This window comes from Bombina bombina, chromosome 7 (genome assembly GCF_027579735.1).
Source record: "Bombina bombina isolate aBomBom1 chromosome 7, aBomBom1.pri, whole genome shotgun sequence".
Classification (NCBI taxonomy): Eukaryota; Metazoa; Chordata; class Amphibia; order Anura; family Bombinatoridae; genus Bombina; species Bombina bombina.
The window spans coordinates 57,713,812-57,730,951 of record NC_069505.1 but is presented as its reverse complement, the minus strand read 5'-3'; the positions used below and the strand labels follow the sequence as shown (position 1 = coordinate 57,730,951).

General features: G+C 52.3%; 1 protein-coding gene across 3 annotated transcripts in view; it reads right to left on the bottom strand.

The window, feature by feature from the left end:
* Positions 1-17,140, bottom strand: part of PPP2R5B (protein phosphatase 2 regulatory subunit B'beta) — a 150,301-nt gene that overhangs the window by 39,174 nt on the left and 93,987 nt on the right. For all 3 annotated transcript variants that reach the window (XM_053720128.1, XM_053720129.1, XM_053720130.1), the window contains exon 7: positions 1,923-1,982. In XM_053720128.1, coding sequence (XP_053576103.1) covers positions 1,923-1,982 — 60 coding nt within the window. The remainder of the gene's footprint in view (positions 1-1,922; positions 1,983-17,140) is intronic.

Here is a 17,140-nt window from a genome sequence, read left to right as displayed (position 1 = left end):
AGTAATCCCCTTTAGTAAAAATGGGGCATGTGCATTCTACTGACTCAACAGAAAATAGGGCTGGTGGTCTTCATATTTTCCAGGGCTGCTTTTTTCCCCCAGTCCGGCACTGCCCAGTAGTGCATTAATTCATTGAACCTTACTTTTAGCTATATATTTAAGGCCTTTGCAGGGGATAACCTGCAATGGAGGGTTAAAGGCAAGTCAGTGTTGTTTTGATAAGTATATGTCTACTATTTACAAAGCTGACAAAATGCACAGTATATACATATATGCATTTTGTGATTTGCTGATGAATGTCACATGATACATGTGGAGGGAAAATTGGATTAACTTGGAAATTTGCCAGAAAATATTCAAAGTAACTGCTATTGTACTGTTTCCTTATTGTGTATTTGACAATTATTCAATTCTACCGTATTTAGTGCTCCTTAAAATCTAATTCGGTGCTATTTGTTTATAAAATAGATGTTTGCTGAATAAGAGAGAAAGAAATAGTACTGGCACTAGGACCTGGTTACTACGGAAAAAGGGCTGAATCTAAAATTCAGTCCAGTGCTACCCCTCATATAACTTAACTAATACAAAAAAGAGAGAAGAAAGTTAAAGGGGCTTGACTAGCACTCTTTCCTAATAAGATAACAGTGAATATTTAAGTTAAAATGATAAAACTTTAATGATATGCGTTAAAAATAAGGACAAATCCTCTATACACACCTCACCAACCATAGATAGCTAAAAACACAGTGTAAATACCCCCCCCCCCCGTTTCCTGGCCGATAACTGCATGCATCGGCTTCAAGTGCCTGGGGTGAAAAACACGAAGATGGCTAAAAGTTAACCTAAACGCGTTTCGGCCTATATGCTGGCCTTTTTCAATGTTAGAAATGACAAGCTGAAGCCAAAGATCATAAAGTACATAGGATATCAGTTTCCACAATAAATGCCGCCCACTATGTGAGGTCATTAACAGGACCAACCAATGACGATCTAAATGGATGTTACATGCTCCTAGATGAATAACCTGACAGTGCCGATTGGTTCAGTGGTGGCCATTTTCTATTATTGATCGGTCATTGGATGATCTGTGTAAAATAGGGCCCTAATAAGGAAGACGGCATTATGGCTTCGGCTAGTCATTTCTAACATTGAAAAAGGCCAGCATATAGGCTGAAACGCGTTTGTGTTAACTTTTAGCCATCTTCGTGTTTTTCCCCCCTGGCCCCTGAAGTCGATGCATGCAGTTATCGGCCAGGAAACGGGGGGGGGGGGGGTTTACACTGCGTTTTTAGCTATCTATGGTTGGTGAAGTGTGTATAAAGGATTTGTCCTCATTTTTTAACGCATATCATTAAAGTTTTATCATTTTAATTTAAATATTCACTATTATCTTATTAGGAAAGAGTGCTAGTCAAGCCCCTTTAACTTTCTTCTCTCTTTTTTGCATTTGCTGAATAAACCAACTTTTCTATAGGTGATAGGAATCTCTCTAAATATTTAATTCATTTTTGCCCTTTTAAAGTTTAACAACTTTCGCTTAACTGCTTTTTTATATACATAAAATTTACTAATTTACTCCTATTATCAATTTTTCTTCGTTCTCTTGCTATCTTTATTTGATAAAGAATGCATCTAAGCTTTTTGTTTTTGGTTCAGAACTCTGGACACCACTTTTTTTTTGCTGGATGAATTTATCCACCAATCGGCAAGAACAACCCAGGTTTTTCACCAAAAATGGGCCGGCATCTAAACTTACATTCTTGCATTTCAAATAAAGATACCAAGAGAATAAAGAAAATTTGATAATAGGAGTAAATTAGAAAGTTGCTTAAAATTTCATGATCTATCTGAATCGCAAAAGAAAAAATTTGGGTTCAGTGTCCCTTTATATATATATTTTTCCAATTGTGCTTCATACCCACCTGCCCAGAATTTCCAGCAGTTCGGCTACTCCATTAAATCTTTCTGTCTCATAGATAAATCTGCAAAAACAAAAAAGTTCTCATGTCAGAAACTCAATACTTGGAAAATCAAATATATCTTCCTAGATTTTTCTATCATGTGACATTTATATGCAAAGTAAGCAACTGCTTAAAGGGACAGTAAACTTAAAAAATAATTTTGTATAATTCTGCAGATAGAGCAGATGCCGCAATCTACCCCCGAAGTTTCAGGTCCACCTGAAACTTAAGTTAAAAAGCGCTGCTTCTTAAGTCATGAGCCACCTCTTAAATTAGTGGACAGCAATCATCCTGATCAGATATGATTGGGATAATTGACACCCCCTGCTAGCGGCCGATTAGCCACGAATGTGCAGGGGGCGGAATTGCACAAGCATTTCACCAGAAGTGCTTGTGCAATGTTAAATGCCTACAGTGTATGCTGTCTGCTTTTAGTGATGTCGGGGGACATGATCCGCTACAGCAGATCATGTCCGTCCGACATTTGTTAAATCTACCCCTTAGAATGCAATTTCTGAGGCACCAGCTCCTAATAAGCACATGGAAGAGAATACTATATACAAATATTAGTCTGTGATCACTGATTGGCTAATCAGTGTCACATGATACTGGGGACAGAGAAATAAAAAGAAAACATACTTAGTAGATTAATCAATACCACTGTATTTAATGGTCATTTAAGTACTATCTGGGAGCCACTACAGATATCAGGAAGACTAATTATAATTTTGTCTTTTGTTTGGGTTCCAGAAAGGGACTGCAAGCTTCTAAAGCCTCCCTGCCCAAATGGATATTTTTAGATACCCTCGAGGCTTACAACAGAGCTAAGCATTTTAAAAGCCATATAATAAATAATATTTTATTACTCATTTATTATTTGTTTATTACTAAAGAATGAACAACAGATTAAACCCTGCCCTGCTCCCTCTCTTTGTGACACATGACCCCATCTGTTCACTCTCCTTGCCGTGCACCCCCTCTGTGAGACACATGACCCCATCTGATCATTCTCCTTGCCGTGCAGTCCCTCTGTAAAACACATGAGCCCATCTGATCACTCTCCTTGCCGTGCACCCCCTCTGTGATTCACATAACCCCATCTGATCATTCTCCTTGCCGTGCACCCCCTCTGTGAGACACATGAGCCCATCTGATCACTCTCCTTGCCGTGCAGCCCCTCTGTGAGACACATGACCCCATCTGTTCACTCTCCTTGCCGTGCACCCCCATCTGTGAGACACATAACCCCATCTGATCACTCTTCTTGCTGTGCAGCCCCTCTGTGAGACACATGAGCCTATCTGATCACTCTCCTTGCCGTGCAGCCCCTCTGTGAGACACATGACCCCATCTGTTCACTCTCCTTGCCGTGCACCCCCTCTGTGAGACACATAACCCCATCTGATCACTCTTCTTGCTGTGCAGCCCCTCTGTGAGACACATGAGCCCATCTGATCACTCTCCTTGCCGTGCAGCCCCTCTGTGAGACACATGACCCCATCTGATCACTCTCCTTGCTGTGCAGCCCCTCTGTGATTCACATAACCCCATCTGATCACTCTTCTTGCTGTGCAGCCCCTCTGTGAGACACATGAGCCCATCTGATCACTCTCCTTGCCGTGCAGCCCCTCTGTGAGACACATGACCCCATCTGATCACTCTCCTTGCTGTGCAGCCCCTCTGTGAGACACATGAGCCCATCTGATCACTCTTCTTGCTGTGCAGCCCCTCTGTGAGACACATGACCCCATCTGATCACTCTCAATGCCGTGCAGCCCCTCTGTGATTCACATAACCCCAACTGATCACTCTTCTTGCTGTGCAGCCCCTCTGTGAGACACATGAGCCCATCTAATCACTCTCCTTGCCGTGCAGCCCCTCTGTGAGACACATGACCCCATCTGATCACTCTCCTTGCTGTGCAGCCCCTCTGTGAGACACATAACCCCATCTGATCACTCTTCTTGCTGTGCAGCCCCTCTGTGAGACACATGACCCCATCTGATCACTCTCCATGCCGTGCAGCCCCTCTGTGATTCACATAACCCCATCTGATCACTCTCCTTGCTGTGCAGCCTCTCTGTGAGACACATGAACCCATCTGATCACTCTCCTTTCCGTGCACCCCCTCTGTGAGACACATGACCCCATCTGATCACTCTCCTTGCTGTGCAGCCCCTCTGTGAGACACATGAGCCCATCTGATCACTCTCCATGCCGTGCAGCCCCTCTGTGATTCACATAACCCCATCTGATCACTCTCCTTGCCGTGCACCCCTCTGTGAGACACATGACCCCATCTGATCACTCTCCTTGCTGTGCACCCCCTCTGTGAGACACATGACCCCATCTGATCACTCTCCTTGCTGTGCAGCCCCTCTGTGAGACACATGAGCCCATCTGATCACTCTCCATGCAGTGCAGCCCCTCTGTGATTCACATAACCCCATCTGATCACTCTCCTTGCCGTGCACCCCTCTGTGAGACACATGACCCCATCTGATCACTCTCCTTGCTGTGCACCCCCTCTGTGAGACACATAACCCCATCTGATCACTCTTCTTGCTGTGCAGCCCCTCTGTGAGACACATGAGCCCATCTGATCACTCTCCTTGCCGTGCAGCCCCTCTGTGAGACACATGACCCCATCTGTTTACTCTCCTTGCCGTGCAGCCCCTCTGTGAGACACATGAGCCCATCTGATCACTCTCCTTGCTGTGCAGCCCCTATGTGATTCACATAACCCCATCTGATCACTCTTCTTGCTGTGCATCCCCTCTTTGAGACACATGAGCCCATCTGATCACTCTCTTTGCCGTGCAGCCCCTCTGTGAGACACATGACCCCATCTGATCACTCTTCTTGCTGTGCAGCCCCTCTGTGAGACACATGACCCCATCTGATCACTCTCCTTGCCGTGCAACCCCTCTGTGAGACACATGACCCCATCTGTTTACTCTCCTTGCCGTGCAGCCCCTCTGTGAGACACATGACCCCATCTGATCACTCTCCTTGCTGTGCAGCCCCTCTGTGAGACACATGACCCCATCTGATCACTCTTCTTGCCGTGCAGCCCCTCTGTGAGACACATAAACCCATCTGATCACTCTTCTTGCTGTGCAGCCCCTCTGTGAGACACATGAGCCCATCTAATCACTCTCCTTGCTGTGCAGCCCCTCTGTGAGACACATAAACCCATCTGATCCCTCTCCTTGCCGTGCAGCCCTCTGTGAGACACATGACCCCATCTGATCACTCTCCTTACCGTGCACCCCCTCTGTGATACACATGACCCCATCTGATCACTTTCCTTGCCGTGCACCCCCTCTGTGACACACATGACCCCATCTGATCACTCTCCTTGCCGTGCAGCCCTTCTGTGACACACATGACCCCATCTGATCACTCTCCTTGCCGTGCAGCCCCTCTGTGAGACACATGACCCCATCTGATCACTCTCCTTGCCGTGCAGCCCCTCTGTGAGACACATGACCCCATCTGATCACTCTCCTTGCTGTGCAGCCCCTCTGTGAGATACATGACCCCATCTGATCACTCTCCTTGCCGTGCAGCCCCTCTGTAGGACACATGACCCCATCTGATCACTCTCCTTGCCGTGCAGCCCCTCGGTGACACACATGACCCCATCTGATCACTCTCCTTGCCGTGCAGCCCCTCTGTGAGACACATGGCCCCATCTGATCACTCTCCTTGCTGTGCAGCCCCTCTGTGAGATACATGACCCCATCTGATCACTCTCCTTGCCGTGCACCCCCTCTGTGAGGCACATGACCCCATCTGATCACTCTCCTTGCCGTGCCGCCCCTCTGTGATACACATGACCCCATCTCATCCCTCTCCTTGCCGTGCAGCCCCTCTGTGAGACACATGACCCCATCTGATCACTCTCCTTGCTGTGCAGCCCCTCTGTGAGGCACATGACCCGATCTGATCACTCTCCTTGCTGTGCAGCCCCTCTGTGAGGCACACAACCCCATCTGATCACTCTCCTTGCCGTGCAGCCCCTATGTGAGTCACATGACCCCATCTGATTACTCTCCTTGCCGTGCAGCCCCTCTGTGGGACACATGACCCCATCTGATCACTCTCCTTTCCGTGCAGCCCCTCTGTGAGAGACATGATCCCATCTGATCACTCTTCTTGCCGTGCAGCCCCTCTGTGAGAGACATGATCCCATCTGATCACTCTTCTTGCTGTGCAGCCCCTCTGTGAGACACATGACCCCATCTGATCACTCTTCTTGCTGTGCAGCCCCTCTGTGAGACACATGACCCCATCTGATCACTCTTCTTGCTGTGCAGCCCCTCTGTGAGACACATGACACCATCTGATCACTCTCCTTGCTGTGCAGCCCCTCTGTGAGGCACACGACCCCATCTGATCACTCTCCTTGCCGTTCAGCCCCTCTGTGAGTCACATGACCCCATCTGATTACTCTCCTTGCCGTGCAGCCCCTCTGTGGGACACATGACCCCATCTGTTCACTCTCCTTGCCGTGCAGCCCCTCTGTGAGAGACATGATCCCATCTGATCACTCTTCTTGCCGTGCAGCCCCTCTGTGAGACACATGACCCCATCTGATCACTCTCCTTGCCGTGCAGCCCCTCTGTGAGAGACATGATCCCATCTGATCACTCTTCTTGCTGTGCAGCCCCTCTGTGAGACACATGACCCCATCTGATCACGCTCCTTGCCGTGAAGCCCCTCTGTGAGACACATGACCCCATCTGATCCCTCTCCTTGCCATCCACCCCCTCTGTGAGACACATGACCCCTTCTGATCACTCTCCTTGCCGTGCAGCCCCTATGTGAGACACATGACCCCATTTGATCACTCTCCTTGCAATCCAGCCCCTCTGTGAGACACATGACCCCATCTGATCACTCTCCTTGCCGTGCAGCCCCTCTGTGAGACACATGACCCCATCTGATCACTCTCCATGCCGTGCAGCCCCTCTGTGAGGCACATGACCCCATCTGATCACTCTCCTTGCTGTGCAGCCCCTCTGTGAGATACATGACCCCATCTGATCACTCTCCTTGCCGTGCATCCCCTCTGTGAGGCACATGACCCCATCTGATCACTCTCCTTTCCGTGCAGCCCCTCTGTGAGACACATGACCCCATCTCATCCCTCTCCTTGCCGTGCAGCCCCTCTGTGAGACACATGAACCCATCTGGTCACTCTCCTTGCTGTGCAGCCCCTCTGTGAGGCACATGACCCCATCTGATCACTCTCCTTGCTGTGCAGCCCCTCTGTGAGGCACACAACCCCATCTGATCACTCTCCTTGCCGTGCAGCCCCTCTGTGAGTCACATGACCCCATCTGATTACTCTCCTTGCCGTGCAGCCCCTCTGTGGGACACATGACCCCATCTGATCACTCTCCTTGCCGTGCAGCCCCTCTGTGAGAGACATGATCCCATCTGATCACTCTTCTTGCCGTGCAGCTCCTCTGTGAGACACATGACCCCATCTAATCACTCTCCTTGCCGTGAAAGCCCTCTGTGAGAGACATGATCCCATCTGATCACTCTTCTTGCTGTGCAGCCCCTCTGTGAGACACATGACCCCATCTGATCACTCTTCTTGCTGTGCAGCCCCTCTGTGAGACACATGACCCCATCTGATCACTCTTCTTGCTGTGCAGCCCCTCTGTGAGACACATGACCCCATCTGATCACTCTCCTTGCTGTGCAGCCCCTCTGTGAGGCACACGACCCCATCTAATCACTCTCCTTGCCGTGCAGCCCCTCTGTGAGTCACATGACCCCATCTGATTACTCTCCTTGCCGTGCAGCCCCTCTGTGGGACACATGACCCCATCTGATCACTCTCTTTGCCGTGCACCACCTCTATGACATACATGACTCCATCTGATCACTCTCCTTGCCGTGCAGCCCCTCTGTGAGACACATGAACCCATCTGATCACTCTGCTTGCCGTGCACCCCCTCTGTGAGACACATGAACCCATCTGATCCCTCTCCTTGCCGTGCAGCACCTCTGTGAGACACATGACCCCATCTGATCACTCTCTTTGCCGTGCACCCCCTCTGTGACACACATTACCCCATCTGATCACTCTCCTTGCCGTGCAGTCCCTCTGTGACACACATGACCCCATCTGATCACTCTCCTTGCCGTGCACCCCCTCTGTGACACACATGATCCCATCTGATCACTCTCCTTGCTGTGCAGCCCCTCTGTGAGACACATGAACCCATCTGATCCCTCTCCTTGCCGTGCAGCCCCTCTGTGAGACACATGACCCCATCTGATCACTCTCCTTGCCGTGCACCCCCTCTGTGACACACATGACCCCATCTGATCACTCTCCTTGCCGTGCAGTCCCTCTGTGACACACATGACCCCATCTGATCACTCTCCTTGCCGTGCACCCCCTCTGTGACACACATGATCCCATCTGATCACTCTCCTTGCTGTGCAGCCCCTCTATGAGATACATGACCCCATCTGATCCCTCTCCTTGCTGTGCAGCCTCTATGTGACACACATGACCCCATCTGATCACTCTCCTTGCTCTGCAGCCCTTCTGTGACACACATGACCCCATCTGATCACTCTCCTTGCCGTGCAGCCCCTCTGTGAGACACATGACCCCATCTGATCACTCTCCTTGCCGTGCAGCCCCTCTGTGAGACACATGACCCCATCTGATCACTCTCCTTGCTGTGCAGCCCCTCTGTGAGATACATGACCCCATCTGATCACTCTCCTTGCCGTGCAGCCCCTCTGTAAGACACATGACCCCATCTGATCACTCTCCTTGCCGTGCAGCCCCTCTGTGACACACATGACCCCATCTGATCACTCTCCTTGCCGTGCAGCCCCTCTGTGAGACACATGACCCCATCTGATCACTCTCCTTGCTGTGCAGCCCCTCTGTGAGATACATGACCCCATCTGATCACTCTCCTTGCCGTGCAGCCCCTCTGTGAGACACATGACCCCATCTGATCACTCTCCTTGCCGTGCACCCCCTCTGTGAGGCACATGACCCCATCTGATCACTCTCCTTGCCGTGCAGCCCCTCTGTGAGACACATGACCCCATCTGATCACTCTCCTTGCCGTGCAGCCCCTCTGTGAGACACATGACCCCATCTGATCACTCTCCTTGCTGTGCAGCCCCTCTGTGAGGCACATGACCCCATCTGACCACTCTCCTTGCTGTGCAGCCCCTCTGTGAGGCACACAACCCCATCTGATCACTCTCCTTGCCGTGCAGCCCCTCTGTGAGTCACATGACCCCATCTGATTACTCTCCTTGCCGTGCAGCCCCTCTGTGGGACACATGACCCCATCTGATCACTCTCCTTTCCGTGCAGCCCCTCTGTGAGAGACATGATCCCATCTGATCACTCTTCTTGCCGTGCAGCCCCTCTGTGAGACACATGACCCCATCTAATCACTCTCCTTGCCGTGCAGCCCCTCTGTGAGACACATGACCCCATCTGATCACTCTTCTTGCTGTGCAGCCCCTCTGTGAGACACATGACCCCATCTGATCACTCTTCTTGCTGTGCAGCCCCTCTGTGAGACACATGACCCCATCTGATTACGCTCCTTGCCGTGCAGCCCCTCTGTGAGACACATGACCCCATCTGATCACGCTCCTTGCCGTGCAGCCCCTCTGTGAGACACATGACCCCATCTGATCACTCTCCTTGCTGTGCAGCCCCTCTGTGAGTCTTATTACCATATCAGATCACACCCCTGACCCTGCAGCTCCTTTGAGAGACACATTACCCATTAGATTGCACCCCTGGCACTGCAGCCCCTCTATGAGACACAATACCACATCAAATCACATCCTTGGTCCTGCAACACCTCTGTGAGACTCATTACCATATCAGATCACACCCCTGGCCCTGCAGCACTTCTGTGAGACAAATTTAGCGGTGCTGAATCTGTTGATGCTCTACATCTTTACATAACTGATAATAATAATTACCCATCAAATCATACTCCTGGTTCTGAAGAGCACATTCCCACATCATATCAAACTCCCCGGTGCTTCGGATATTTGCTAGCCACATACCCACATCAAGTAACACCCCTAACCCTACAGACCATTGTCAGTCACATATTCATATCAGATCAGACACCTAGCCCTGCTGACCATTGTCGGTTACATACTCACATCATATCACACATCTAGCCCTGCTGACCATTGTCGGTTACATACTCACATCTTATCACACATCTAGCCCTACAGACCATTGACCCCATCTGATCACTCTCCTTGCTGTGCAGCCTCTCTGTGAGTCACATGACCCCATCTGATTACTCTCCTTGCCGTTCAGCCCCTCTGTGAGTCACATGACCCCATCTGATTACTCTCCTTGCCGTGCAGCCCCTCTGTGAGTCACATGACCCCATCTGATTACTCTCCTTGCCGTGCAGCCCCTCTGTGAGACACATGACCCCATCTGATCACTCTCCTTGCTGTGCAGCCCCTCTGTGAGGCACATGACCCCATCTGATCACTCTCCTTGCTGTGCAGCCCCTCTGTGAGGCACATGACCCCATCTGATCCCTCTCCTTGCCGTGCAGCCCCTCTGTGAGACACATGACCCCATCTGATCACTCTCCTTGCTGTGCAGCCCCTCTGTGAGACACATGACCCCATCTGATCACTCTCCTTGCTGTGCAGCCCCTCTGTGAGACACATGACCCCATCTGATCACTCTCCTTGCCGTGCAGCCCCTCTGTGAGACACATGACCCCATCTGATCACTCTCCTTGCCGTCCACCCCCTCTGTGAGACACATGAGACCATCTGATCACTCTCCTTGCTGTGCAGCCCCTCTGTGAGACACATGACCCCATCTGATCACTCTCCTTGCCCTGCAGCCCCTCTGTGAGACACATGACCCCATCTGTTCACTCTTCTTGCCGTGCAGCCCCTCTGTGAGACACATGACCCCATCTGTTCACTCTCCTTGCCGTGCAGCCCCTCTGTGAGACACATGACCCCATCTGATCACTCTCCTTGCTGTCCACCCCCTCTGTGAGACACATGACCCCATCTGATCACTCTCCTTGCCGTGCACCACCTCTGTGACACACATGACTCCATCTGCTCACTCTCCTTGCCGTGCAGCCCCTCTGTGAGACACATGAACCCATCTGATCACTCTGCTTGCCGTGCACCCCCTCTGTGAGACACATGAACCCATCTGATCCCTCTCCTTGCCGTGCAGCACCTCTGTGAGACACATGACCCCATCTGATCACTCTCCTTGCCGTGCACCCCCCTCTGTGACACACATGACCCCATCTGATCACTCTCCTTGCCGTGCAGCCCCTCTGTGACACACATGACCCCATCTGATCACTCTCCTTGCCGTGCACCCCCTCTGTGACACACATGATCCCATCTGATCACTCTCCTTGCTGTGCAGCCCCTCTGTGAGACACATGACCCCATCTGATCACTCTCCTTGCCGTGCAGCCCCTCTGTGAGACACATGACCCCATCTGATCACTCTCCTTGCCGTGCAGCCCCTCTGTGAGACACATGACCCCATCTGATCCCTCTCCTTGCCGTGCAGCCCCTCTGTGAGAAACATGACCCATCTGATCACTCTCCTTGCCGTGCAGCCCCTCTGTGAGACACATGACCCCATCTGATCACTCTCCTTGCCGTGCACCTCCTCTGTGAGGCACATGACCCCATCTGATCACTCTCCTTGCTGTGCAGCCCCTCTGTGAGGCACACAACCCCATCTGATCACTCTCCTTGCCGTGCAGCCCCTCTGTGAGTCACATGACCCCATCTGATTACTCTCCTTGCCGTGCAGCCCCTCTGTGGGACACATGACCCCATCTGATCACTCTCCTTGCCGTGCAGCCCCTCTGTGAGAGACATGATCCCATCTGATCACTCTTCTTGCCGTGCAGCCCCTCTGTGAGACACATGACCCCATCTGATCACTCTCCTTGCCGTGCAGCCCCTCTGTGAGACACATGACCCCATCTGATCACTCTCCTTGCCGTGCAGCCCCTCTGTGAGAGACATGATCCCCATCTGATCACTCTTCTTGCTGTGCAGCCCCTCTGTGAGACACATGACCCCATCTGATCACTCTTCTTGCCGTGCAGCCCCTCTGTGAGACACATGACCCCATCTAATCACTCTCCTTGCCGTGCAGCCCCTCTGTGACACACATGACTCCATCTGATCACTCTTCTTGCTGTGCAGCCCCTCTGTGAGACACATGACCCCATCTGATCACTCTCCTTGCTGTGCAGCCCCTCTGTGAGGCACACAACCCCATCTGATCACTCTCCTTGCCGTGCAGCCCCTCTGTAAAACACATGACCCCATCTGATCACTGTTCTTGCTGTGCAGCCCCTCTGTGAGACACATGACCCCATCTGATCACACTTCTTGCTGTGCAGCCCCTCTGTGAGACACATGCCCCCATCTGACCACTCTCCTTGCTGTGCAGCCCCTCTGTGAGGCACACAACCCCATCTGATCACTCTCCTTGCCGTGCAGCCCCCTCTGTGAGTCACATGACCCCATCTGATTACTCTCCTTGCCGTGCAGCCCCTCTGTGGGACACATGACCCCATCTGATCACTCTCCTTGCCGTGCAGCCCCTCTGTGAGAGACATGATCCCATCTGATCACTCATCTTGCCGTGCAGCCCTCTGTGAGACACATGACCCCATCTGATCACTCTCCTTGCCGTGCAGCCCCTCTGTGAGAGACATGATCCCATCTGATCACTCTTCTTGCTGTGCAGCCCCTCTGTGAGACACATGACCCCATCTGATCACGCTCCTTGCCGTGCAGCCCCTCTGTGAGACACATGACCCCATCTGATCACTCTCCTTGCTGTGCAGCCCCTCTGTGAGTCACTATTACCCCTATCTCCTCTGTGAGACACATGAACCCATCTGATCACTCTGCTTGCCGTGCACCCCCTCTGTGAGACACATGAACCCATCTGATCCCTCTCCTTGCCGTGCAGCACCTCTGTGAGACACATGACCCCATCTGATCACTCTCCTTGCCGTGCACCCCCTCTGTGACACACATTACCCCATCTGATCACTCTCCTTGCCGTGCAGTCCCTCTGTGACACACATGACCCCATCTGATCACTCTCCTTGCCGTGCACCCCCTCTGTGACACACATGATCCCATCTGATCACTCTCCTTGCTGTGCAGCCCCTCTGTGAGACACATGACCCCATCTGATCCCTCTCCTTGCCGTGCAGCCCCTCTGTGAGACACATGACCCCATCTGATCACTCTCCTTGCCGTGCACCCCCTCTGTGACACACATGACCCCATCTGATCACTCTCCTTGCCGTGCAGTCCCTCTGTGACACACATGACCCCATCTGATCACTCTCCTTGCCGTGCACCCCCTCTGTGACACACATGATCCCATCTGATCACTCTCCTTGCTGTGCAGCCCCTCTATGAGATACATGACCCCATCTGATCCCTCTCCTTGCTGTGCAGCCTCTATGTGACACACATGACCCCATCTGATCACTCTCCTTGCTCTGCAGCCCTTCTGTGACACACATGACCCCATCTGATCACTCTCCTTGCCGTGCAGCCCCTCTGTGAGACACATGACCCCATCTGATCACTCTCCTTGCCGTGCAGCCCCTCTGTGAGACACATGACCCTATCTGATCACTCTCCTTGCTGTGCAGCCCCTCTGTGAGATACATGACCCCATCTGATCACTCTCCTTGCCGTGCAGCCCCTCTGTAAGACACATGACCCCATCTGATCACTCTCCTTGCCGTGCAGCCCCTCGGTGACACACATGACCCCATCTGATCACTCTCCTTGCCGTGCAGCCCCTCTGTGAGACACATGACCCCATCTGATCACTCTCCTTGCTGTGCAGCCCCTCTGTGAGATACATGACCCCATCTGATCACTCTCCTTGCCGTGCAGCCCCTCTGTGAGACACATGACCCCATCTGATCACTCTCCTTGCCGTGCACCCCCTCTGTGAGGCACATGACCCCATCTGATCACTCTCCTTGCCGTGCAGCCCCTCTGTGAGACACATGACCCCATCTCATCCCTCTCCTTGCCGTGCAGCCCCTCTGTGAGACACATGACCCCATCTGATCACTCTCCTTGCTGTGCAGCCCCTCTGTGAGACACATGACCCCATCTGATCACTCTCCTTGCTGTGCAGCCCCTCTGTGAGGCACACAACCCCATCTGATCACTCTCCTTGCCGTGCAGCCCCTCTGTGAGTCACATGACCCCATCTGATTACTCTCCTTGCCGTGCAGCCCCTCTGTGGGACACATGACCCCATCTGATCACTCTCCTTTCCGTGCAGCCCCTCTGTGAGAGACATGATCCCATCTGATCACTCTTCTTGCCGTGCAGCCCCTCTGTGAGACACATGACCCCATCTAATCACTCTCCTTGCCGTGCAGCCCCTCTGTGAGAGACATGATCCCATCTGATCACTCTTCTTGCTGTGCAGCCCCTCTGTGAGACACATGACCCCATCTGATCACTCTTCTTGCTGTGCAGCCCCTCTGTGAGACACATGACCCCATCTGATTACGCTCCTTGCCGTGCAGCCCCTCTGTGAGACACATGACCCCATCTGATCACGCTCCTTGCCGTGCAGCCCCTCTGTGAGACACATGACCCCATCTGATCACTCTCCTTGCTGTGCAGCCCCTCTGTGAGTCTTATTACCATATCAGATCACACCCCTGACCCTGCAGCTCCTTTGAGAGACACATTACCCATTAGATTGCACCCCTGGCACTGCAGCCCCTCTATGAGACACAATACCACATCAAATCACATCCTTGGTCCTGCAACACCTCTGTGAGACTCATTACCATATCAGATCACACCCCTGGCCCTGCAGCACTTCTGTGAGACAAATTTAGCGGTGCTGAATCTGTTGATGCTCTACATCTTTACATAACTGATAATAATAATTACCCATCAAATCATACTCCTGGTTCTGAAGAGCACATTCCCACATCATATCAAACTCCCCGGTGCTTCGGATATTTGCTAGCCACATACCCACATCAAGTAACACCCCTAACCCTACAGACCATTGTCAGTCACATATTCATATCAGATCAGACACCTAGCCCTGCTGACCATTGTCGGTTACATACTCACATCATATCACACATCTAGCCCTGCTGACCATTGTCGGTTACATACTCACATCTTATCACACATCTAGCCCTACAGACCATTGACCCCATCTGATCACTCTCCTTGCTGTGCAGCCTCTCTGTGAGTCACATGACCCCATCTGATTACTCTCCTTGCCGTTCAGCCCCTCTGTGAGTCACATGACCCCATCTGATTACTCTCCTTGCCGTGCAGCCCCTCTGTGAGTCACATGACCCCATCTGATTACTCTCCTTGCCGTGCAGCCCCTCTGTGAGACACATGACCCCATCTGATCACTCTCCTTGCTGTGCAGCCCCTCTGTGAGGCACATGACCCCATCTGATCACTCTCCTTGCTGTGCAGCCCCTCTGTGAGGCACATGACCCCATCTGATCCCTCTCCTTGCCGTGCAGCCCCTCTGTGAGACACATGACCCCATCTGATCACTCTCCTTGCTGTGCAGCCCCTCTGTGAGACACATGACCCCATCTGATCACTCTCCTTGCTGTGCAGCCCCTCTGTGAGACACATGACCCCATCTGATCACTCTCCTTGCCGTGCAGCCCCTCTGTGAGACACATGACCCCATCTGATCACTCTCCTTGCCGTCCACCCCCTCTGTGAGACACATGAGACCATCTGATCACTCTCCTTGCTGTGCAGCCCCTCTGTGAGACACATGACCCCATCTGATCACTCTCCTTGCCCTGCAGCCCCTCTGTGAGACACATGACCCCATCTGTTCACTCTTCTTGCCGTGCAGCCCCTCTGTGAGACACATGACCCCATCTGTTCACTCTCCTTGCCGTGCAGCCCCTCTGTGAGACACATGACCCCATCTGATCACTCTCCTTGCTGTCCACCCCCTCTGTGAGACACATGACCCCATCTGATCACTCTCCTTGCCGTGCACCACCTCTGTGACACACATGACTCCATCTGCTCACTCTCCTTGCCGTGCAGCCCCTCTGTGAGACACATGAACCCATCTGATCACTCTGCTTGCCGTGCACCCCCTCTGTGAGACACATGAACCCATCTGATCCCTCTCCTTGCCGTGCAGCACCTCTGTGAGACACATGACCCCATCTGATCACTCTCCTTGCCGTGCACCCCCTCTGTGACACACATGACCCCATCTGATCACTCTCCTTGCCGTGCAGTCCCTCTGTGACACACATGACCCCATCTGATCACTCTCCTTGCCGTGCACCCCCTCTGTGACACACATGATCCCATCTGATCACTCTCCTTGCTGTGCAGCCTCTCTGTGACACACATGACCCCATCTGATCACTCTCCTTGCCGTGCAGCCCCTCTGTGAGACACATGACCCCATCTGATCACTCTCCTTGCCGTGCAGCCCCTCTGTGAGACACATGACCCCATCTGATCCCTCTCCTTGCCGTGCAGCCCCTCTGTGAGAAACATGACCCCATCTGATCACTCTCCTTGCCGTGCAGCCCCTCTGTGAGACACATGACCCCATCTGATCACTCTCCTTGCCGTGCACCTCCTCTGTGAGGCACATGACCCCATCTGATCACTCTCCTTGCTGTGCAGCCCCTCTGTGAGGCACACAACCCCATCTGATCACTCTCCTTGCCGTGCAGCCCCTCTGTGAGTCACATGACCCCATCTGATTACTCTCCTTGCCGTGCAGCCCCTCTGTGGGACACATGACCCCATCTGATCACTCTCCTTGCCGTGCAGCCCCTCTGTGAGAGACATGATCCCATCTGATCACTCTTCTTGCCGTGCAGCCCCTCTGTGAGACACATGACCCCATCTGATCACTCTCCTTGCCGTGCAGCCCCTCTGTGAGACACATGACCCCATCTAATCACTCTCCTTGCCGTGCAGCCCCTCTGTGAGAGACATGATCCCATCTGATCACTCTTCTTGCTGTGCAGCCCCTCTGTGAGACACATGACCCCATCTGATCACTCTTCTTGCCGTGCAGCCCCTCTGTGAGACACATGACC